Here is a 24,896-nt window from a genome sequence, read left to right as displayed (position 1 = left end):
CCTCAGTTACTAGAATCCATTCTGTGGCAGAGCTCGTGGGTACTGTACAAAAGAAACGTGATTTACAAAGAAATTTAGGTGTAGCCATGCCTTAAGCTTTGTTGAGATATTTGGCATGATGAAACTTTTCCCCAAAGTTGTGCTATGTTTAAATATATCCAAACAAAACAAAACAAAACAAAACTGCTTAGGGTCAGACTCCAGAAACGTGAACCAGCTTGGCTAATTTCTCTGCTATCTGTAAAGCTTGTGGGGACCCCCACAGTACTCTGTGAATCCAGATCCATAGCCTGGTACTAAACCCGTTTTTCTTTCTCCTCCTTGTCTGTGTTTTAGATGCCAGTCAAAAGCCTAAATATACTTCCCTTATCATTCACTGTTCCTCTGACCCTTATACCTAACTTAAACTTGACTTCCCAGCTCCCCAGCTCCCTTCTCTGGCAGAGGTCAAGGTACTTTTTTTTTTTTTAAACCTCCTGACATGTTTGTCTCTCAAATTATAATAAAATCGTTCTCAGGCTTCTTTCTGTGTCTGTTCCTAAATTCTCTTATTAACAAGACTACAGACCTACAAAGGGGGCCTTGATTTCCCCAATAACAATAGCAATCCTTACTCAAAACTCCTGTACACAATTTGCACTGAGTTAAATTTTATCTTCCCCAAATTAACGTCCGCCCAGAGCTTAGGAGAAGGGCCTTATTTGGAAATGTGGTTTATGTAGGTGTAATCAGCTAAGAAGAACTCATGTGGGATTTTGAAGGGCCCGGTCTGATACTTGGAGCTCTTGTACAAAAACAAACAGACAGAGAGGAAGATAGACATGGAAAAGTAGAGGGGCTGCAGATACTGCGTCTCAACTGTGTTTAGGTGTCCCTGAATGGCCCCATTTTGGGATCCCCTCTCATGCCTGCTTTAGTGCAGATGCTTCTTTGGGCTATATAGTAGTTCCCCCTATTGGCAGTTCTGCTTTCCTGCCCTCCCCCAATACTGGACTCCTTGAGAGTAGAAGCTGTGGAATCCCCTGTTGTGTCCAGTACAGCATGTGGAGCCAGGTGGTTCCGGACAAACCCTCTTGGGTTGCGTTCATCTGTTCAAACTGGGGCTGTAGGACGGGCATTGGGACTAGCAGCCATCTCCGGTTCAGGGTCTGGATTTGTGCTGGGAACCCCCTTTGCTCCAAAGTGTCCCTTTAAAGAAGTGAGGAGGTTTTCTGGGGGCCTAGAAGTCCTGAGCCCATTGGCTAGACCTTCTGGGAGAACTGGGGTCGATTTGCATAAAAATGAAGGCTCCCTTCATTGAAATTCTCCTCATCCAGAGTACAGGGAAATCAGGAAGAAAAGGAAAGTTTTCGTCCCGAGCAACTTCACTGCCTAGGAACATTCTGGGCTTCTGAAAATAGAGAGGAAATGGGGCCCTCTGGGTCACTTCAGGCACCGCCTACCTCTGCTCCGTGCCCGCCCCCGCTGCCCACTCAAGGCCAACCTCTCATTGTGGGAGATCGCGCTGTCTTCGGTGAATGCCCACAGCAGATGCCACGCAGTTCTGAAGCAGGATACTGCTGCCTGTCCAGGGACTCCAACATGCCTGACAGCAGAGATGTCCAGCAGCAGGATGCCAACGTGGGGACCACCCAAGACAACTCCCAAACCAGGTGAGTCTGAGTCAGGTGTCAGCACATGGAGCTTGGGGCCAACTTCATTCTACTGTAGGACCCGGACAAGCGGCTTCTTTCTGATCTCTGTAATGGAAAAGGAATGGGATAGGGACACTTGTCCTTTGGGGTGCCATTTAATGTGTTCCTCTGGTGGCCTTAAGAGTTTCAGCTGAGGAACAAGTCACATTGTTATTAAGAAGGAAGGATTCAGTCAACAGGCATGTTCCTCTGTCTCCCTGGGGCTTGGGGTGGAGTGGCAAATGGGGTCAGTAACTGATATGTTCAGAAAAGTGCCCAGGATCCCAGCTTCAGACTGGTGCATGACCTTGGCAAGTCCCTGGCCCTTGCTGTCGCTGAAGTTGTTCAAAGCCACTGATTTGAAGGGACTGTGTCTGTGCTCCATGAAGAAGTAAGAAATAGATAGACCCCAGAATAGTGGAAGACAGGGGCTCAGGAACAGCAGTGTGCTAAGTGCTGGATTGTAGTTCATGGCTAAGTGCCAAGGTCTGAGCCCTTGATGCAGAACCTGCAAGGGTTTGTGAACATGGCCACTGTCCTCAAAAGGGCTATGCAGAAAGAAAGGACGGATGGATGGGAGGACCTGTTAATCTGCCCCATGAGGTCCTCTGGACAAACTCTCCAGGCCAGAGTGGGCGGCTATTCACCGGAACTAATATCCCTTCCCCCTGTAGGGGATGCAAGTGTAGGGGAACAACTATGGCACTGGACATGGGCTGTTGGCACAGAAAGGCCTAGGCCCTGGAGGCTCTGGGTACCACCTCTCATGCCTAACACGCTATCCCAGGTAATGCTCAAAGATGGCTTACAAGCTCAGACCTCGAAAATGAATAGCAACATCTGCTGGTTTTCAAAGTGCCCTGTTTTACTAAGTGAGAGCCTGGGTAGGGTCAGTAGCCCCAGTGTTTGCTGAAGTCAATGTATCAGGTCCATGTTGACAGGGACTTGGCCACTAGGGAGGAAGCTGAGCATCTGAGCTGATAGGACCTGGGTCTCTTTCACTAAAAATACTGAGATGGCCAAGCCTGGGACCCATCTCCAGACTGGGCGGGGAAGGGCTCTGTTATGGGACAGAACATAGGATCAGGGCCCTGCAGGACAGACAAGGACTGGAAGGCAGGGGTGGAGTGTCAGCTCCACCACCTTCTTACTGAGAAACTTTGGGTAAGTTATTGAACCTCTCTGTGCAATTGAAGATGAACGGTCTGACCTCACTTGACTTTGATCATGCATGATGTCTCCAGAGTTGCAGGCTCACACACCACAGGCACAGAAACCCCAGAGCAAACCCCAGGGCATCTTGGCAGCAGGCTGGAAAGCTCAGGGCTTGGACTCTGGTCAGGCTATAATCCTGACTTACCCTGTAACCAAGGCAAGACATACCCTCTCTGAGCCTCAGTTTCCCCATCTGTCTGACATGTGAATGTACCACAGCAGCCTTTCAGTGTAGCTGCAAGGAAAGACCATTGGATCCTTATTGGAGTCACCAAAGCACCACATTTGTGGCCAGGGACAGCTGCTCCTGGGGTCAGGGTGGTTCCAGAAACTTCCCATAAGCTGAGAGACCCCTGCTTCCTCTTTCCTCCCTCATGATGCATAGGGGTTGGCTGGTGGTAGAGGAACAGACATTGGGCAGCCAAGGGGTGCCTAGAACTGGTGTACCTCTTGAGACTGAGACTTTACTGAGCATGCCCTGAGCCATTTAGGCCTTGGTCATGTCAAGTCCCATGTCCAGGAGAAACACCCCAATGGAAGAAGTCTTCAAAGGAACATGAGAGGGGGACAGTTGGTCCCAGGTTTGAAAGGCTTTGGGGCCCAGGATGGTAGCAGGGGCAGTGTGCTTGTGCAGAAGTGGCCATCAGACCACCAGGCCACCAGGCTACCTCATGGGTCTGGAGAGTCTGATGTGCTCTATTTGTGATGGACAGGCCTAGGGCAGCCAGCCAGCTAGAGAGGAGGAGGAAGCAGGTAGCTGCGTCCCTTCATCCTTTGAAGGCTCCGGAGCCCCTCATAGCAGGTGGCAGTCTGTGAGAAGTAAGGAATGGATCTGGTAATGGCCACAAAGGGACTGGATATGAGGTACCTGGGGAAAGTGAGGCAGAAATTGGTCCATAGGATTGCTGGCTCTGAACTGCCCACACTCACCCTGAGTTGCCTGCTACTCTCTTAGCTCTGCCAGGTGTGGACAGGAGCCCTGTCCCTGAGAACCCACAACGGAAGACAGCCCAGGAGGCTGCAGCAAGCTAGGCAAGAAAGGCTGTCCTCACAGATAAAACTTGCCAAGGATGGCAGGGAGGAATCACTGCGTCTCAGAGGCATGCTAATCTAAGAGGAACAATCAGAGCAGAATGTTGCCAAAGGTGCGAGTGTCCTTGGCATTGGGAATACACAGAGCCTTCCAGTTCTGAAGTTTCTCCTGACTCCCACTACCCACTTTGCATAGTACAGAAGTGTGGCTGGTCTTTCTTTCCTTCGTGCTTTGATATGTCTATTGTTTGCCTCTGTTTTATAATATACCCGTTCACTCAAAATTACTTATTGTTGAATCTTCAGGAAGTGCACTAAACACTAGAGAGCATTATAGACTACAACGCAAACCTCTGCCTTAAGGAATTTACATACCAGCCAAGAAGACAGACTTTAATAAATAAATATGTAATGAGTCATTAAACTAGGTTTAATGATAGATAACAAAAAGGTATTTTAAAATTCGAAGAAAAATGCTGACGTGTGTGTGTGTGTGAGAGAGAGAGAGAGACAGAGAGAGCCAGAGAGAGACAGAGACAGAGACAGAGAGAGGTAGGTACTACTTTGGCTTTCATGAGGACATGGGTTCTGTTCCCAGTGGAGAGAGGGGCAGGGGTGTGTGGCTGGTGAGATGGCTCAGAAAAGTTGCCTGCCATCAAGCCTAACAATTTGAATTTAATCCCCAGAATCTAAGAGAACCAACTACTGCAAGTTGTCCTCTGCCCTCCCTCATGCACATCCCCCAAACACACAAATAAAAAAAATTTAATGTAGTAAAAGAAAATAAAGGAGAAAACATTCAGGACCAGAGAATTAAACATTTTTAATGGAAAAGGGCTCAACTGTTATGTTATATTTATTTTACCTTAATAACAATGATTTTTAATGTTGGTATTTAAAAAAAAAATAGAGGTGATGTGAGATCCGACTTTGTCTTGGGGACTAAAGGAGACTTTAAGCCTGAGACCTGAAAGGTAAGCAGAGTTTCTGAAGAGCTCTACAGAAAGAGTGGGAAGGACCTTGGGGTTCAAGGCCAGTGAGAACATGGCAGAGTTGGGGAGTATAATGGCCACAGAAAGTCAAGGTGGTAGTGCCAAGAGTCTCCAAAGGACAGTACCTGTCTGAGAATTCAGAGTTCCTGAGGCAAACTAGGCCTGGTCCCAGATATATGAAATCCGATTTGATGTCTTCATACTAACCCAGGCCAGCTCTGGGGCCTTTCAGGTTTGTCGGTTCTTAGCCGGGAGCAGCAGAGGCCAAGCTGGCTCAAAGTCAGGGGTTGGGACCAAAGGTAATCACTGTGTCCCCAGGCAAGCCCTTTTAAATGACTGATGCCCTTCTAGGAGGATGGGTTCTTTCATAGTCTTACCCATTCTGTCACTACACCCACACAGAATCAATCTACTCTAACTCAAATACCTTCAGGGAAGGAGAATTTCCTACTCATTTAATCATCTCTGGAGAGGACAGTGGTGGTGGGAGAGGGTTCTGTTTCACACACAGTGCTTCAAGAGACCCTGTGGTGCGGGGAGAATGGAAGGGCCAGACAATGAGGCTGTGGGGCTGTGGAATACTGGCTTCTAGGCATTAAGTGACTGTCACAGTCATGAAGTAAAGGCAGCTGGGATTACCTGCACAAACCTGGAACCATCAGCATTTCAGTCATACATGACAGAAGGGGCTCACGGGGCCTGGACCCTCCTCCAGGTGTTATTGGCAGCCGATGGCTCTTGCGGGAATGGAAGTCATTATTTTCTTTAGTGGTACAGCCCCTGGTGAGTTATACATGCTGCCATACATGTCCATGTATGCAGCCCTGACTAAACTCAGTGGGTCATAAAACACAATTCATGCTAGTATGGGGCTGGAGAGATGGCTCCGTGGTTAAGAGCACCTCTGCTCTTGCAGAGGGTCTAGGCTCAGTTCCCTGCACCCAGTGTAACTCCAGCTTCTGGCCACCACAGGCACTGGCACGTGTGTGCCCTACCCCAACATGCTCATAATTAAAAATCATAACTATAAACCTTTAAAAATGATAGGAGGAGGGGCACTTGTTGAGAAGAAACTTGAGGCAAGGGATGGGGCTAAGATAGGGTAGGTAGTGATTGTGACCAGAATGTATTTTGTGTGTGTGTGTGTGTGTGTGTGTGTGTGTGTGTGTGTGTGAAATGCCAAGGAATAAATTAATTAAAAATTAGCAATTAAATTAATTAATTAATTAAAAGAAAAGGCCGTCTCCTGGATGCCTTGTTATGGCTCCTGAAAGAGGCGTGAGTGGAAAATGCTTAAGAACAGGACTTGCTTGGTGCTGTGAAACTGTAAAGGCCATGATCACAGAAGAGACATCTGGGCCTCATTCCTCACAATTCCACTTGTAGGATGTCCATCTGAGGAGCTGAGGGGGTAGGTGGAGTTTTACTAATGGGGGCAAATGTTTCATACAGTGAAACATACTGGCTTACAGCGTGATGACTTCAGCGTGCACATCATATGATCAACAACCCAACTGAAAATAGAAAATATTCATCATCCCGGAAAAGTCCTTCATATCCACCCATTGCTCTGGCCATTCTTGAACATCATTTGTGCAAGACAATGCACACAGAATGTACCCTTCTGAGCCTGGCTCTAGTCACACCTTATGCCTGAGATGGCAGGTCATTAAGTGTTCCAGTAGTACATTCTTTGGATTGTCAAGCACATTTCTGCTTCTTTGTGTGTATGCCACAATGTATTTATTCTTTATTCTGCCAAGGGTCATTTGAGTTTCTCGTTTTATTTGGTATATGTCACACCACGACTACCACCATCCTGAACTCTGTCACCTTCTTCAGAACATGTGTGATTGTATTTAGAGTCCTCTTGGTAACACAAGAAACTCTTCCTGTCCTTCGGTCTTTAATCATGTCCATCCCCCACCCACAAGTAAAGTCACATTCACATGTTGCCAATAATAGGATATGGATACTTTGGGAGATGTTTTCAATTACTATACTGGCATTGTCTGAAGAACTTAGTTCTTTGCCACTGGTCCTCTCTATGAGCTACTTGAGTATCCTCACAACTTGGTGGCTGGACAGCAGGGCTGCTAGGGATGTCTGAGAGTCATCATTCACCTGTCTGGAGCCTGTGCTGGGAAAACTCAGTGTGCTGAGAAGTGACCCTCTGGGACTCTTCAGCATATGTATTTCTATGTGTCTTCCCTGAATGATGTCACCATCATGCCTTCCAGGTAGGTAGATCTCTGACATTATGGGATTCAAAATGACCTGCTTCGAGAGAGTCAGGAGGAAACTGTTGCTTTTTCTGACCTAGCCTTGGAAGCTAGACACTTCCCTACAATGTTTGTTTAACGCCAACATTGGGCAAGCACTTATTAAGGGTTGTGGGTGGGATTAATTAGACGTCACCTACTGACAAAGGCAGTGTTAAGAATTTGCAGGATAGCCAGGCATGGTGGCACACACTTGTAATTCCAGCACTCAGGATAATTCCAGCACTAGCTTGAGTTCAAGCTAGGCTGGGCTACCCAGGGAGACCCAATCTTAAAAACGAATTTGCAGACATGATTTCAACCTATTACAGCAGTGTTTGTGACAAATCCTCCCATCTTTCATTTGTAGAAAAATGTCGGTTTTTTTTTTTTTTTTTTTTTTTTTTTTTTTTTTTTTTTTTTACTTTCCTTCTAAAAGTGAAAAGAATTCTGCCCTGAATCCAAGGATTTTTCTATAGCCATACTGCTATCCCTGATCTCTATGGTTTCCTATGGAGGTGGCCAGTCACTTCTGGCTTTGTTCCTTTTTTGTAATGTGTCCTCCCCCCCCCATCCAACATTCCTTTTAAAATACTGTCTTTGCCCCTTGTTTTGTTTGTCTGTTTCTTTCTTTGTTTCAGGGAGTGTGATCATGAAGGGTTTAAGTGTCATTTTTCTTTCCTTTTTGTTAAAATCCACCTGAGGCTTAGTGACATGAAGGCTCTAGACTTTCTTGTGTAATTTATAGGTTAATGTGTTTTTTTTAAACAAACTTTAAAAAATATAGAAACAGTTTCTTCAAATATCTCTCTCTGCCCCGTTCTCCCTTTCTTCTTCTCAGGAATCCCAGAAAATAAAACCCACACATGTTAGAACATTAAATATGTATGCATTATAAGTATATGTTAAAGTATGTAATAGGTCTCTATGAATCTTTTATTTTTAAAAATACTATGGCTTCCCAGAGATAAAGTCACAAGCATAAAATTTACTTGTTTAAAGTGCACACTTTGTTTGACGGTATATTCAAAGGGACATGTAACCATAACCACAATGGATTTTAGAATATTGTCTTCTCCTGTACCCATCAGCCCTTTGATGCCGTCAATCTGAGGAAACCACTAATTTTTAAAAATTTTTTATTATTTTTAATTACTCATTTACATATCTATCCCCCCATTCCCTCACCCTCCCCTCCTCCCATGTCCCCCACAACCTACCCCTCGACTCCTCTCCAGGGATAGTGAGGCCCTCTACCAAGGACCTTCAAAGTCTGTCATATTGTTTAGGGGAGGGTCTAGACCCTCCTTGCTGTATCTGGCTACAATAGTATCCCTCCATAGGGATTGGGCTCCCAAAGTCCATTTGTGCTCTAGGGATAAAGACTGGCTCCACTGTCAGAGGGGCCATAGACTGTCTTGGCCTCCTAGCTGGTACCCACATTCAGAGGGTTTGGTTTGGTCCAATGCTGTTTCCCCAGCTTTATGACTAGGATCTCCATTCTATCAGTAGGTCAGGTCCAGTATTTCTGCAGGTCTCTCTATCCCCATCTTGGCTCCTTTGCTCAACCCTCCTCCCTCTCCACAACTGAATTCCAGTAGTATGGTTCAGTGCTTAGCTATGGGTGTCTGTTTCTGCTTAGAACAGCAACTGGATGAAGACTCTCCTTCCTCTCTCTGACCTTGGGCTCCAATTTGGTCAGGGGTTCTTGTCCCCATCCCCTTCTTCCAGGGATTATGCAATCATCTCTTGGGTTCCTCTTTGTTTCCTAGCTCCTCTGGCAGTGTGGAATGAAGGCTAGTGATCCTTTGCTCTATGTCTAAAAATAAAAACTGAGTGAGTATATACTATGTTTATCATTTTGTGATTGGGTTACCTCACTGAGGATGGTTTCTTCTAGTTCCATCCATTTGCCTTCGAATTTCAAGATTCCACTGGGTTTTTTTCTGCTGAGTAGTACTCTATTGTGTAAATATACCACATTTTCTCTATCCATTCTTCAGTTGAGGGGCATCTAGGTTGCTTCCAGGTTCTGGCTATTACAAATAATGCTGCTATGAACATAGTTGAACATATGCCCTTATTGTATGAGTATGCATTTTTTGGGTATATGCCCAAGAGAGGGATTGCTGGATCTTGAAGTAGACTGATTTCCCATTTTCCTGAGAAACCGCCATACTGCTTCCCAAAGTGGCTGTACAAGTTTGCACTCCCACCAGCAATGGAGGAGAGTTCCTCTTTCTCCACATCCTCTCCAGCATAGATTGGCATTGGTGTTACTGATTTTAGCCATTCTGACAGGAGTAAGATGGTATCTCAGAGTGGTTTTGAGTTGCATTTCCTTGATGGCTAAGGATGTTGAGTGTCTTTCAGCCATTTTGGATTCCTCTGTTGAGAATTCTCTATTAAGTTCTGCACTCCATCTTTTTTTTTAAGATTTTATTTATTTATTATGTATACAACATTCTGCTTCCATGTATATCTGCACACCAGAAGAGGGCACCAGATCTTATAACGATGGTTGTGAGCCACCATGTGGTTGCTGGGAATTGAACTCAGGACCTCTGGAAGAGCAGTCGGTGCTCTTAACCACTGAGCCATCTCTCCAGCCCATGCAGTCCATCTTTTAATTGCATTGTATGGTGTTTTGGTGGCTAGCTTCTTGAGTTCATTGCATATTTTGGTGATCAGCCTTCTGTCAAATGTGGGGTTGGTGAATATCTTTTCCCATTCTGTGGACTGGTGTTTTTTATTGCTGACTGTGTCCTTTGCTTTACAGAAGCTTCTCAGTTTCAGGAGGTCCCATTTATTAATTGTCAATCTCAATGTTTGAGCTACTGGAAACCACTAATTTGTCTCTACAGAGACAATCCATTGAAACAAGCTGATATATGACCTATTGCGCCTGGCCGCTTTCACTTAGCATAAATGCTTTCATGATTCAGTCATGATGTAGCATGTATTATTATTGTCTCCTTCTGTTTGTGTGTCTGTGCATGTAGGGTGTTGAGACAGGGTCTCACTGTGCCACCCAGGCTGGTCTTGAACTCATGGCAATTCTCTTACCACAGCCTCCCAAGTGCCAGATTAAAGGTGTGGCGGTTTTTCTTTTTCTTTCTTTCTTTCTTTCTTTCTTTCTTTCTTTCTTTCTTTCTTTTTTGAGACAGGGTTTCTCTGTGTAGCTTTGGAGCCTATCCTGGAGTGCTAAGCTTTGGAGCACTTGCTCTGGAGACCAGGCTGGCCTCGAACTTACAGAGATCTGCCTGCCTCTGCCTCCTGAGGCATGCACCACCAACACCCAGCTGTTTTTCATTTCTTTTATGCCTAAGTAATATTCCATTATATGTCACAACTTGTTTACCCTTCATCCATTGATGGGCATTTGGGTGTTATAATTGTCAGGCTATTATGAATATCCATGTCCAAGTTTGGGTGTCAACATCTATTTTTATTTCTCCTGAAATAATATATGAAATATATAAATATATAAATATATATAAATATATAAATATATGAAAGAGTTGCTGGGTCAGATGAAATTCATTACATGACCTTTTAAATTTTTATTTTCCTATTTGAGACAGGGTGTCACTGTGTACACTTGGCTAGCTTAGAACTTTCTATGTAGACTAGGCTGTCCTCAAACTCAGAGATCTGCCTGCCTCAGACTCCCAGGTTTGAGGGTTAAAGGAATGCACCCCATACCCAGCTCAACACATAATCTTTTGTGAATCTAAAGAAGCCATGCTCTGAGGAGTTGCAAGGGCTCCAGCGTTGCCATACCTTTGCCAACTCCCTTCACCTCTTTTATTACATCAACCCTGGCAGGTGTAAGCTGTTACTTCATCTGGCTTTGATTTGTGTGTCCTGATGGTTGAGGACATTGAGTAACCCTTAAAGAGCCTTTTCTCTTCTTCAGAGAGATGTCTTCTCAAATCTCCTTTGTCTATTGTTCCTTATTGAGTGATGAGGACTCTTACATGTTCTAAACACAAGTCTCTTTACCACATATCTGATTTGGAAATATTTCCTCTAATTTTCTGGGTTAACTTTTCAGGTACTTGATCATGTTCCTTGAAGTTCAGATAGTTTTAATTTTGATTACACCCTACTAACCAGGTTTTTGTTGTTGTTGTTGTTTTTCGTATGGTGTTCTGTCTTGACCCACACAGGATGTCAACCTGGGGCAAGAGAGTCAGGGATAGGGAATGGGGACAACAGATGCAGAAAGAACGACCACAAGACAGGATTCTGATCAAGTGGCAAACTTTATTTTTCTCAGGCTAACTTATAAAGTCAGCTGAGCAGGATATGCGGAGGGGTAGAATGGGCTGTTTGTGTACCAGGTGTTAGTGTAGGCAGGATATTAGGAAGCTACAAAGAGGATGTTTGGCAGGGTAAAGAGTTCATGAGTAAGAGGTCTAGGAAGGGTTGTCTAGGTGACTGAGCCTGTGGGTGGAGGACTGGGTCAAGTTGTTTCTTTTCTTGAGCTGAGGTTCTAAGGAGCTGCTATGTAAAGGTTAATATACGACTATGTGGCCGGCCAAGAATGGCCTAGGATCTCATGCCAAGCCCTGAGATCTTTGGCTCCCAACAGAGTTCAAGAAATGTTTACCTAATTTGCAGTTATAAGATTTACTTCTTCCAATGTTTTTACAGCTTTAGCTTTTGGGTTAAGTAATTGAATGCACATTGAATTAGATCAAATAATTTATATTAGTTTGCTCCATTTTGAGTTAATGTTTTGTGGCTGGTTGGGGAAGAGCTATGCCTTCATCCCTCCTCAGTCACCCCAACTTGTTGGAAAGATCCTTATTTCTCTGTTGAGTTGTCTTCTCATCTTGGTGAAAATCAGCTCACTGTAAACTCACAAGAAACTTGAACTAATTACTCTGCTGCACTTGTCCATATGTCTACCCTTGTGCCAGTGCCTCATCATTTGGATTACAGTTGGTATTCAATATTCTTAGGAGTCAGGAAATGTGAAGTTTTCAACTTTGTCCTACTCTGGGTCTTGAATTTTCTTTTTGGAAGCATCATCATCATCATCATCATTATTGTTATTATTATTATTTTGTGTGTGGGAGGGTAACTTGACTGCATGCATGTATGTCTGTATGCCAGGTGTGTGCCTGGTGCTCATGGAGGTCAAAGAGCATTCGATCTCCTGGAACTGGAACTACAGTTGTGAGCTGCCATATGGATGCTGGGAATTGAACTCTGGTCCTTTGGAAGAGAAGTTAGTTCTCTTAACTGCTGAGTCATATCTCCAGCTCCCGGGTCTTTTCAATGTTTTCAATGATACCATCTGGGATTTTTATGAGATTTTATTGATCTTTGGTCAATTTGGCCTATATTAATCAATCTCTCTCTCTTCTCCTACCTTTCTTTCCTCCTCTCTGTTTCCTTTTATTTGTTTTGGAGCTAGGGTCTCCCTATGTAGCACAGGCTGGCCTCTCCATCCTGCCAAAGTCCGAGTTCTGGACTGCAGGTTCGTGCCATCATGAAGGCTCCAACAATGTTTTCTCTCTCCGTAGGCATCTATTTAATCAGTTTTTCAACTTCTCTCAGTAATATTTTGTCCTGTTCAATTTAAAATTCTTTCCTCTTGGGGGCTGGAGAGATGGCTCAGAGGTTAAGAGCACTAGCAGCTCTTCCAGAGGTCGTGAGTTCAATTCCCAGCAACCACATGTTGGCTCACAACCATCTATAATGAGATCTGGTGCTCTCTTCTGGTGTGCAGGCAAAACATGCAGATAGAACACTGTATACATAATAAATAAATAAAATTAAAAATTATTTCCTCTCTTTTCCTTGGATTGAATACTTTCTATAATTTGTCTTCAAGTTCTATAACACCTCTTTTCAATTTTCCTGGCGGTCATCTGGTGACCCTTTCACTTCAGAGGTTGTACTTGTCATAGATTTCTTGTCCTATGGAGACTTCCTCCCTGAGGGCTGGGGGGAAGGCTCAATCAGTGAAGAGCTTGCCATGCAAGTGAGTGGACTGACATTGATCTCCAGCACCCATGTGAATCTGGACAGATGTGGTAGTCCTCTTGTCATCCTAGCTTTCAAGAGGTAGAAAGAAGGAATCCTGGGGCAAGCTAACTTACTAGACTTGACAAATTGGTAAGCTTTGGGTTCAAGTGAGAGACTCTGGCTCAATGACTAAGGTAGAATGAGCTGGGAGAAGATACCCAGTGTCAATCTCTGACCTCCACATACACCCACACAAGCATGTACACACATACATCCCAGCACACACATACACATACACATTGAATAGGACAAAACATATATACAGCATACATGTATCCAGATAGACTGACTGACAAACAGAAAAACTGACAAACAGACAGACAGACAGACAGACAGACACACACACACACACACACACACACACACACACACACACACACACACAAAGGATGGTGACTACTTTTTCCCCCTTTAATTCTCCAGCTTGTCTTAATAACAACTATAAAGTCCTGGTATCTTCATTTCCATATCTGCGTCATATCAGGGTTTGTTTCTGTTACTGCCTTTGCCCCTTGATCATGCATATTTTCAGATGTCTTACTCTTTCTTGGCTGAATGGTCAATATTATGAATTGGGTGTTGAAAGGAATAAGACTATGTTAGCTTGGAGGCTTTACAAACAAACATATTAAGCCAGTTCCTTAGCCACCGTATCTGTTGTTCTGGGTCAGTTGTTTCTAGGAAATTCCATGTTGCTAAGACAGAGAATGGCGTTGGGGGCTTCAGAGCTGGGCCTGAGGTATAGTTTAAGGCAGAGATTACCCAGCATGCACAAGTGAATTATTCAACATTATTCTATTCCCCACACCAGAAAACAAAATAAAAATTTAACAACAAAAAACATGAACTCTGGAGTCTGCTTACCTGGGTCCCAGCTGTCCCCACCACTGGCTGTATGACCTTTGGCAATTTACTTCATCTCATTGCACTTCTGTTTCCTCATAAAATGGGAGTCACAGTTAGTCAAGACAGTCAGTGAAGACAGCTAAATGAGCAAGTTCTGTTCAGTAACTGTAACATTATTGGTATATTCCAGTGCCTCAGAAATCCTAGAGTTAAATTCCCTGCTGCAGCTCAGTGACACTCCAACCACCCTACAGCAGAGCCCCCTGTCTACCAAGGTCCAAGAAGTACAGATTGTGGTTGTGTCTCTCTTTTTTTGGGTGGTGTGTCCCCCAGGGCAGGGACCAGCATCTGCACACAGCTGGGTGGACTGACTGAAGGCGTCCATCTACAGTGAGGATCTAGAACTGGAGGAACAGCAGTGTTTCCCTCCCCCCATCTTCCTGGGAGAGAAGCAGAGACTCCTCGTAGACCAGAGCTGATATTTACAGCCTCCCACATATCCCAGTTTTACTCTGTAGATGGGGCAGCTGAGGCTCCGTGGAGAAAAAGAGCACAGAGACACACATGCAGCACTTCAAATAAAAATGGCATCAGTGGTTTTCAAGTCATTTTTGGGCTAGATGTCTGTCAGCTTTGAGCTTCACACTGCCTCGGGGCTGAGGCATTTGCAGCTAAGCCTAAAAACCTAAGTTTGATCCCTTGAGCCCACATAGTAGAACCAGAGAACCAACCCCTGAAAACATTCAAATCAACCATTGTTTTCTGACTTCCACATGTGTGTACACATGTCCATGTACACACACACAGACACACACACACACACACACACACACACACACACACACACACACACGCACAAATAAATATTTGAGTTTGAAAAAAGAAGAATATGCTTCCTTGGGATTTCGAAACTTGAGTTCTGACCCTTCTTATTATCCATAAAAATTTTCACAACACTGGATATTTGATACACAGTCAAGAACAGGTGCAGAAGGCAATGAAATGCCCCATTCTCTACTGGCCTTCTTGTTCCAGCCTTTTCCCCCTCCAATCACCTGGGAAGATGGGCAAGTCTTCTTCCAGGCTATATAGCTGGCTAAGGACATGAGCTCTGGAGCCCACCTCTCTGAAGTCTGGATCTGAGTGTGTTTCTTGATCTATAAGATGCAGACAGCCCCAGTGTTTAATTGGGCTGTTGTGAGGATGGATGTTTCCACCCAGATGCAAAATCGTGGAAAGCACTGCACAACACCCAGTAAGTTCATGGTATAGGAAAGATAAGAGCACATACTGTTCTTGTTCCCGTGTGCTTCCCCCTACCCTCTCAGGCATGGGATCCTGGAAACTCACAAACCTACTGTAGCCTTTTCTCTACTTAGAACAACAGAATTCTAGCCCAGGCCCTTAATTGTCACAGTCATGAAACTGGGAGGCTCTTTATCTGAGACATCTCAGAATGTGGAGTACCAGAGGGAAACCAGGAGTTGTCTGAAGTCACATGATCAAGGCAAAGCCTGTGCCAGAATCCAAAGATTAGTGTCCAGAGAACTGTGCCTTGGGTTTGACCAATTTGCTAGCCAACTCCTTTGAGTAACTGTAATAGAACTTGATGATTGGTGTATTTATTTCCTTATGCAGACAATTTGGCTTGACAAGGTTGAACACTCAGTCTAGGTACTGCCAGCTGGGTTAAAAGTGAACTGGCTAGATGACTGCCCCACCCATCCCAAGGCTTAGCTAGGATGAATTGTTGGAGGGTGAGGCCCCTCAGTAAACACCACACTCCTGTTGGGACTCAGTCTGTCAAGGGCCCTAGGATCTCTGCTCTAATCTGTTCCTTCTGGTGGCCCTGAGCCATGTTAGATCATATATGCCTTACCCTAATCCTTTTCCAAAGACTACACATACCCAGCAGATCTTTACTTTGGCCCAAGACTCCACCCATGAGTTGGGAACTAAGACTGGATGGTCCACAACCTAAATCTATTACCCGTACTAGCTTCCCCTACCTTATCCCTATCGCTTGGCACGAAGTAATCATACCTTAAGCCCCACTCAACGTTCTCTCTTCTCCCTCCCCAAGACTGTCACTGATGACATCCCCACCCCCAGTAGCCTTGAATACATAATGCTCATCAGCCATCAAGCACACCATCTCTAAGCCATATCCAGTTTGCCCACCTCTGCCCATACAGCCCACATGTGCATCTAGCACATAGAAGGCATTACATCCCAGGGTAGAAGGAAGGACCCCCCCAGAAGCTGTCAGTCACTGGGACAGGGAGAGGCTATTTCCAACCCTGGGAATAAGGACTGAGTTGATATTTTAGTTTCCTAGTGATTTCTAGTCCTTAAATGCTAACTCTAACTAAATGCCTTAGACTAGCTAGCAGCTCCAGGATGAGATGTGACAGGAGGGGGTCCCTCTTAGACCACATCTTGGAGCAAGTGTGGCTTGGAGAAGTAGAACTCAGCTGGAGGAGGCCCACTGATGGGTTTTTCAAAGGATTAGAAAGGGGCTTACATATTTCCCAAGCTCCCTGAACCTCATCAATGTAGAAACTATATTCAGCCACCCAGGGAGCCTGAAAACTTAGGTATGAGGCTACCGTTGCCACCCCTCCCCCACAGTAAGACCCAGAGCTGCTCCCAAGCATTAAGCCAGCACTGGGGAAGGAGAGGAACTCCATTATTAGCTCTCTGGGTGGGAGAAAACTCTGAGGGCTTTTCATATGGCTGGGCCTGGACTCCTGGGGTCCCACAGGTTTTTCAAATAGGAAGCATGCTTCTGAGTGTGGAAGTCTATGGATGGAATGAGCAGTGGGTTTCTAGAAGATTCTCAAAATAGCTCAGCAGGTTTCAGAGTGAAGAGTGAAATGCCCTGGATGTCACAAGATGGAGCAGTGGGCAGGGGCCCCTTGGGAAAGAAGCTGTTAAGGTGTCAAAACAGGATGAAGGTTAGAATTATCTTGAAGATGGGCTGCTGGTAGCTATCTGTCACCCAAGTGGCAGAGGACCTCCCAACTATCTCCTGCCCCCTTGGCTGTCTCTGTGCCTTGCTTGTGGAATCTTCCCTCCCACTGACTGGGATGCCTCTAGCCTCTCGTCTCAGCCTAGGAGCCGTTTGGGGTTTGGAGTTTAGCTCCCAGAGGATAATTAAAGATGAAGATATGGCTGGATTTCTCAAAAGGGACAAGAAACAGCGAAATCTAAGGAGAAGCCAGAAGGAGAGGCAGTCGGAGGCTCCCCTGGCAGCAGGACCCTTGTTTTAGAGAGTACTAAAGGAGCCGCTGCAGCTGCAAACGTGCCAGTGTTGTGGGGAGTGGGAGGCATTAGAAAGCCAAGGGCAAGGTCCATGGAGGAGGGCAGTCTGAGGCAGGTGGATAGAATGGTTGATTTTGTGATGCAAGTGCCGGATAAACCAGTGTCCCTGCATCCTGGCTTCAGTTCCAGCTGTGGAGAGCCAGCTTAAACACGCTGGCTCTGCCTCTTACTGGCTGTGTAGCAAGGAGCAAGTCTAGCGCTCTCTGGGTCTGCATTTACTCATCTGGAAAATGGGGCCATTAATAACCCTGACATTACAAGATAGAACCGAGGATACAGGAAGCCCAGCTCAGCCTACTTGACAAGGTATGTGTACTTAGGAACCGTAAAAATGGACCCCCAAAACCAAACTGAACAAACAAATCAATCTTCTGGTCTAGTCCCAGAGGCCCCAGGTGGGCTCTCCCAGGCATACAGGCCCAGGAGCAGGAGTAATTTCTCCAAGGCTGTCTCCAAGCCAACAAGCTGTCTCTAGTACTGCACTGACAGGTACCCGTCCTGCTTCCCGTCCCACTTATGTAAGAGCCACATAGGTGGGCAGCTGGGCCCTGTGCCATGTAGGTCAGAGGTATCTGGGGCCACACCTCACCAGGAGCCCTAAGGCAGGTTGGGGCGGGTCCCCACTCATGCCCAGCCCTTGTGGCTCATCACCCGGAACCTAGGCCACTTCAGCAGCCAGTTCTCATATTCACCATGCCTTAGCTGCAGGAGCAGGGGGTATGTAGCCCTGAATCTGCTGTCTCAAGGAAGAGGAAGGTGAGCGGGGAGTTTGGGGCAGAGCCTGCTGGGCAAGTCCTTGCTGTGAGTCTTCTATGGGGATCTGGGGTCAGGGCAAGGACTGGAGAGAGCTGTCAGGAGCTTCATCTTTGAGACAAGGCATTCTGTATAGACCTAAAGGGAGCTGGGATATGGGGTCGGTGAACAAGGTAACAGGATGGCAAAGTGTGGACTCAGCCTTCTTTAGGGAGCCCTTGCATGTCTTTGGGGTTTTTAGGATGAAGGGTGGTAGTGAGGTAACCAACACCTCCATTAAGAACTTTCTCAGGATTTCTGAAGTTGGTTTTCTCTTTGCCTCTGAATGGAGAGAGATGAACACTTCATGTACCAGAGCGGCTAGTGGACAGTCAACAATCTTTGCAAAACAGAAGTCCTGGAAATCTGATTGATTTGCTCTTGTGGGCAAGCAATTGGCTCTAGAGACTAGTGAGCTCAGAAACTCACGGAAGCCACCTCTTGTGAGTTTGTGTTGTCCCCAGATTGAAGGAACGTGTGGGTTTAGGAGGCAGTAAATTGCAGCCAGGTACCCAGCCCCAGCAGTGGTGAGTCATGCCTCAAAGGAAGGCAACTGCCCCTGCCCTGCTAGGCCTGGGCAGTGTGACTCACACTGTGTCTCTGTTGCAGGGCGGTCTGGTCGAGTTGGGCCTCTTGGGGGCTGCTGCGGTGGCTTTCCCCAGGGGACGCTGAGACACGCCCTCTGAGGTTCTCGCTCTCTCCTGGGTGAGCTCGAGGGGTGCAGCCACCCCACAGGGACCATGCCCGAGGCGCTGCTTCTCAGGTCTGCCAGCTCCATCCTGAGGACTGTGTAAGGATCCAGGGTACCACATCCTCCTGCCTCCTGCTTATCACCATCTCCCATGGGGGAGTACTTAGCACAGCACCCGAGTCCCAGGCCTGGGTCTAAGACTTTTTGCCCTACTCACTCACCCTCCCCATCTCACTGTCAAGTCTTCTTACTTCTCAAGAGATCCGTGGCAGTTCACCAGGAATGAGGACAGACGACTACACCGAGTACCTTTTTACCTCATCTTCTCATGATAGCATAGGATATGGGTTAGAAACGGCTCAGAAACACATGGCTATTTGACCACAGCATATAGCTTGAAAAGCTAGTTGCACCCTAACAGATGAACAGACTTGATGCTAGGCTGTTTCCAGAAAACTTTTATCTAACACCAGCTGCATTACTGCTCAGGGCTAACTGGGAAGAATTTTTGACAAGAATCTATAGGAAGTGGATCACTGTGAGGGACTGGCACGGAAAGCCAGGGCTCTCCTTAACTTATGTGTCATACAGTGATGATATGATGGGTATATACAACCATCATTTACGAAGCTTTCACAGTGATTACTCATGGCCAGAGAGCAGAAGAATTTCCAGGAAATTCCAGGAACTTCCTGTGTATGACCTTCAAAGGTCAAGCTAGAGAGTGTTGAGGGAATCTAGAAGGGCTTCATGGAGGAAGAGTTAAGGAGGCTAGGGAGGCTCTGCACCCAGATGGTTCCCCCTAGTTATGCTGGCGAGTCTGGGCGACCAGGCGAGGTAGAATAATGGTTAAGAGAGAGGTAGTGAACAGGCTCTGCCACACGCCTCTGCCCTGTTCGCACCATACCAAGTTGCTCAAACAATACCTTGGTTTTCTTGTTCCCTGCACACCTGGGGAGGTGGCAAAGAACGCTGGGTTTTGTTGGTTTGTTTTTGTGAAAAGCAAATAGCATGCTCATGTGAGAAGAACTCTGGGTGAAAGGGAGCTGGCCTCTTGCCATCTTGGGATTCTTGCACTCTGGAATTCAAAACATAGACAGAAGCAAGTCAGCTCAGGTCCTACTCCCACTATCACTGTCATTTTATTACTTGAGGTGACTTCCTGCTGGAGACGGGCCAGCTTCCAGAGCACTGATTCACTAATTTCCAGAATGACAGGCATAAAAGGTCGATCACTGCCACCAGGCTCCCTACTATCCACAGTGTCATCTCACCTGATGGGATCATTCACTGGTCACCTGTCCTTCTGGAAAGAAAAGAGAGCCCTCATTTTTTCCCCGTTAATGCAGGGGATTGAATGTGGGGCCTCACACGTGCTAGGTGAGTGTTCTACCACCCAGGACTCCACAGAGATTCTGGACAGTCTAAGAAGAGCAGGCTTTTGAGGAAAACATGAGCCATTCCATCTTGAGACCTCTCTTTTGATAGAACCTATAGTCTGAGCACAGCCAGCCCTCTTCCCTCCTGTCCTGATATAAATTGTTGCCTTGCTAGGAGTCTACATCAACAGTGGCAAAAACTGATGTAGGAAAGAGTTTAAAAACACACAAGCGGTGTGAGGCAGTACCATGCTGGCGATTTGTGTGGATGGCTCTGGCTGTCATGCAGTTGAACCCACTTCCGCCACTAGCTAGAACCCCAAATCAGCAGGAAGGATGGTAAACCCATTGTAAATCAGGTGATAGTCCCTTGAAGGACCTCAGTCTCCAAGGCCCTTGCAAGGGGAGATCAGCTCAATTTTTCTGGAAAATTCCTTTTTGATTTTTTTTTCTTAACCCAGATACCCCAAATTCTTTAAGCCAAGGACATGAGGGTTGAATGTGACCCTCTGTGGGCCAGCTGCAAGGGTAAGTGAGGTGTCCTCTCCCACCAAGTCCTGGTGGAAGATCAGGGTCCCCTTGAAGGGAGAGAGAAGCATAGGGTGGCCAGATAAGGATGGAGCTTTCTGCACTGGGTGCCAGAGCTCAGGAAAGACCTGTTGTGGGAAGAGGGCTTCCCTCTGTAACCAGAAGGCTCTCATCAGAATAAGTAGCTTAGCCTTCTGGCTTTCCCGGTGCTGTCTTTTCATTTCCTCTGTTTAGCTTTGTGAAAGCCAGAACCAGTTTGCCCAAATTTAATTGGGAGTGGAAGTGCACTTGTACCTTTAAAGGTGGGACTTAAAAACACACCTGCTTAGAGGAGGCTGTTGAGATGGTGGGCAATTACAGGCTAATTTTGTGGTGGCTCTCCTGTCCTTGATTTCAAAAGGGGATCAGCTCTGAGCACAGGGGTTTTTTTTGGCCTTGTTGTCCAGGCCCCATCTTTCGAGGGCACGCCTCAGTAAGGGAGCTCACGGGCTTGTTTGGTAACATTACCATCCTCGTCCCCTAGTGGGGCAGCTTCCATCCAGCATCCCTAGAGAACCGTGGTGTGACAGATGCTCTGAAGTCAGGAAATCCAGAATGATCAGAAACCCCAGCTTTGTCATCCTTCCCATCCTCTCTGAAGAAGGTCACCATAGCAACAGAGGAGATGCTCCAGCCCTGTGGCCCAAGCCTTGTTCACAGTGTGCACAAGGAGACAGCTCAGTCCTCCCCTTCTGTGCCAGGTCACCATAGCAACAGAAGGGATGCTCCAGCCCTGTGGAACATGCCTTACTCACAGTGTGCACATATAAAGGACCAACTGAGTCCTCTCCTTCTTCCCCTTCCAATCCTTCTCCCTTCATAACTTCCCATGTCTTTTGCTTTAACACGTATCTCAGGTTCTTAAGCAGACTGCTGCCAGGTGGGCCTGGGTGTGTTCGAAAACTTAGTTTGAACCTGCAGTACCAACAAGGAATAAGGCCGAATGTACGAAGCAGGTAATTGACCTGGCTTCCTGGGAACTGGGCAGGGATGGGGATAACCCCACCCTGACAAACAGATGGGACTCCCTGGAGCCAGGGTCATACCCTTAGGGCATCTGTGACCAGCTATACAGGTTACCCACTACACAATTCCAGTAGGTTTTGTTTACATAGCTATGACGACGATGTATGTGTCCCTGCTGTTGTACAATCTTGCAGCCCTGTGTAGTCTTGAGGGTGTGTATTGAAATCCCTCTGCTCATCTAGCCAGGAAGGTGAGGTGTGGCCAGGTAAACCCTGGGAAGGACGGATGCTGGGGGACAGTGAGGCTGAGATGGTAACAGAGATCCAGGAACCAGCCTGTTGCAGCTGATAGAGAAGACACTTACTCAGGGCCACCTAGCCTGGGAGGCCAGACAGAGCTAGGACAGACAAAACCCCAGCTCTCCCTGGCTGATGTCTTCTCCACGGGGTAATCAGTTAAGATTGCAGGAAGACACCATGGATGAGGGAGTCCTTTAGGATTCCAAGACTTCTGGCAGCATCCCCGGCTCCACTCTGAGCTTCCCAGTGGAACTCCAGGACTAGTAGGTGTGAAGAATGATGGGGTGGGGCCTCGCCCAACCCTTAAAGTCTATACTGTCTTGGAATGGAAGCTCAGAGTCCCCTAGAGCCCAACCCTTTTCTAGTCTGGATGGGGACACCAAGACTCAAAGGGAGACATGATCTTGCAGGTAGACACACAACAAATTGGGACACAGCAGGACTTGATCTCTCCTACAGAGGGAAATGGAGGGGACTGGAGGAAGTGAGATAGAACACAGGACACTCTAACCTATGTTACCCATCTCCCTCCTCCCCACCAGCTCCTTAATTGATGGGCAAACACTCTCCAAAGAGTCCCCAAGTCATGGCCTTGAACTCTCAGCTCCAGAGAAGGCCTCACCATCAAATGCCTCAGGTAAGTTTGCATGAGTGGAATGTCTCTGGAGGGAGTTGTGGGGGCTGCTGGGAGGAGTCCATCCAAATCTTGCTATGTCCACAATCCAGAAACCCCCATCTAACTCTTCACTTATGACTGCCATGTTGCAGTCAGGGCCAGGCATGATGGAAAATCACTGGGGTCTGAATCCTTCCTCAGTAAGGTTGGGAAGGAGGCCAACAATGGGGAGACTCTAGCAGGCAGGGCCTGCATGCTTAGGTTGCCCATGGACAGGAAGGGGCCCAGCCAGCTAAGCAACACCTTAGGAGTTTGGACCTATTTAACTGGGGCATGGGGCAGGCAGATGGGTGCAAGCTAGCACAGTTTGTTTTGAAAGCTGGATTGTCACATGCTTTCTCTGTGACCTTCCCCTCAGATAAATGTGCCTCAAGGAAGGCAGTTATCATTCATCCTGAAAATTTATCTGGATGATAATTGTATCATGTCAGTATTTGTTCTCTTTTATGTGCAGAACAGTATTGTAACAAAAGCAGCATTTCAAAATCAAAAAAGAAACAACAGGCGCCCAGCTCAGGGGTTCCCAGCTTCCCACTCTCCGTGCTGTCCTTGAGATGTAACCACTCCTGGCCTGGGTTACCTTTCAAGGCTGAGCATTGTGTTGTTGGTCTTCCCAGCAAGGAGCCTGCTAGTTGTAGGCTCCTCCACGAGACAGGCAGACAGCCCAGTGGCCATCTAAGGGGAGCTGGTTGAGATTGAAGGGGAATTGCTATCAAGTGGCTATGTTTGAAGTGGTGGTGTATTTTGTTGTATGGCCTTCCATTTGGGTATGCCTGTGTTTTCCTTGTGGTTGAAGTGTCTACAAGTTTGGGAGCATGGGTGGCAGTGTATGAAATGAGGCAAGGCAGGGAAGAAGGGGCCATTTCTAAGTCCCTGAACCACACACAGAGTGATATTAGAATCAGACCAGAGAATTGAGGAAGCCTGTGGCCTCTGTCCCAAATCCTCTGTCCTTGTGTTTCTGATGACTGGACTTTGCTGGAGCCCCAGAGTGGCTAAAAGGTAGCAACAGGATCCAGTCCCTAATCCTCTCCAGCAATACAGCTCCCCTTGCTGAGCAGTTACTGTGGCCAGGATAGGAAGGCACACTTACATTTTCTCCCTCCTGGCAGCAGAGGGGATGGTGCATATGCCCTTTCCAACTGAGAAGAGAAACCCCACAGAGAGCTTTAGGGGCTTTCTAATTTTCTTCTCTCCCTGTCTCTCTCTCTCTATGTGTGTCTGTCTGTCTTTCTCTGTTTCTCTCTCATCTCACTCTGTAGCCCAGAAGTCCTTGAGCTTGCTACCCTCCTGCCTCAACCTCCTGAGTGCTAGGGTGAAAGGTGTAGGTCTCCACAGCCAGAAGTGTTTTCTGTGAGCCAAACAGCCTTCTAGAGGTAGCCCTCGCAACAGCCCATTTGGTCTCTTTGGCTCTGGACTCTGTTACACACAGGAGTCAGACCAGTCCTAGCCTCCCACCACCTAGCTCCAGAGCTCCTGGATTCTTGCCTGCAGGAGTCAGGGTTCAGCGTGGGCCCCGCAGAGGCGCTTTGGTTTCCTTGAGTTCCCAAGAGGTTTGGGGGTCCTATACTCCAGTCCCCAGGCTGGACTCCCAGGGAGCAGTGGTGCCAAGCCATGCTGGAATCTGACCTCCACACAAAGGCAGCCTTGTGCCAGGGCCTGAGACACATTTCTCTCTAGCCCTTTCTAGATTGGACATGAACCCCAGCTGAAGAAAGGGAGGTAACCCAGGGACAGCAGCTTCCAAGGACAAAGCTGATAGAGGTGCTGACTGGAGCTAGCTTTCCATCCACCACCCCTAACCCCAAGGAATTGCCAGTCCTACTGGGGAGCTCTAAGTTTAGGATTGGGAAGTGGAATATTCAGCCCTACTTTGTCCCTGGGCCAGAGAGGACCTTAGGGCCTCAGGGATTTATACCATTTCATTGCCCCCTCACTCTTATCCAAGAGGCTTGTTACATGTGCCTAGGCTGGAGCAGCCTTATGTCTAGGAGCTCATAGACTGAAGCTGGGGATCAGGGAGGGGTCCAGCTCTTACATTAGCCTTTGTGGGAATAGGATTGGGGGAAATGGGAAGGCCTCCCCTGAGATCTGGAGAAATGGTAGAAGTGCTTCCTCATCTGTAAGATGGAAACAGGAGG

General features: G+C 46.8%; 1 protein-coding gene across 1 annotated transcript in view; it reads left to right on the top strand.

Annotated features, from left to right (window-relative positions):
• The first annotated feature begins 1,407 nt into the window (after positions 1 to 1,407).
• The window catches only part of Acsbg1 (acyl-CoA synthetase bubblegum family member 1), a 56,605-nt gene continuing 33,116 nt past the window's right edge, over positions 1,408 to 24,896 (top strand). The window contains exons 1-4 of the mRNA XM_035444217.1: positions 1,408 to 1,652; positions 18,642 to 18,704; positions 18,787 to 18,882; positions 22,622 to 22,716. Coding sequence (XP_035300108.1) covers positions 1,408 to 1,652; positions 18,642 to 18,704; positions 18,787 to 18,882; positions 22,622 to 22,716 — 499 coding nt within the window. The remainder of the gene's footprint in view (positions 1,653 to 18,641; positions 18,705 to 18,786; positions 18,883 to 22,621; positions 22,717 to 24,896) is intronic.

This window comes from Cricetulus griseus, chromosome 4 (assembly GCF_003668045.3).
Source record: "Cricetulus griseus strain 17A/GY chromosome 4, alternate assembly CriGri-PICRH-1.0, whole genome shotgun sequence".
In the NCBI taxonomy this organism is placed as follows: domain Eukaryota; kingdom Metazoa; phylum Chordata; class Mammalia; order Rodentia; family Cricetidae; genus Cricetulus; species Cricetulus griseus.
Note: the sequence above shows the minus strand (reverse complement) of the source record. Positions and strands in the feature narration are given on the sequence as shown.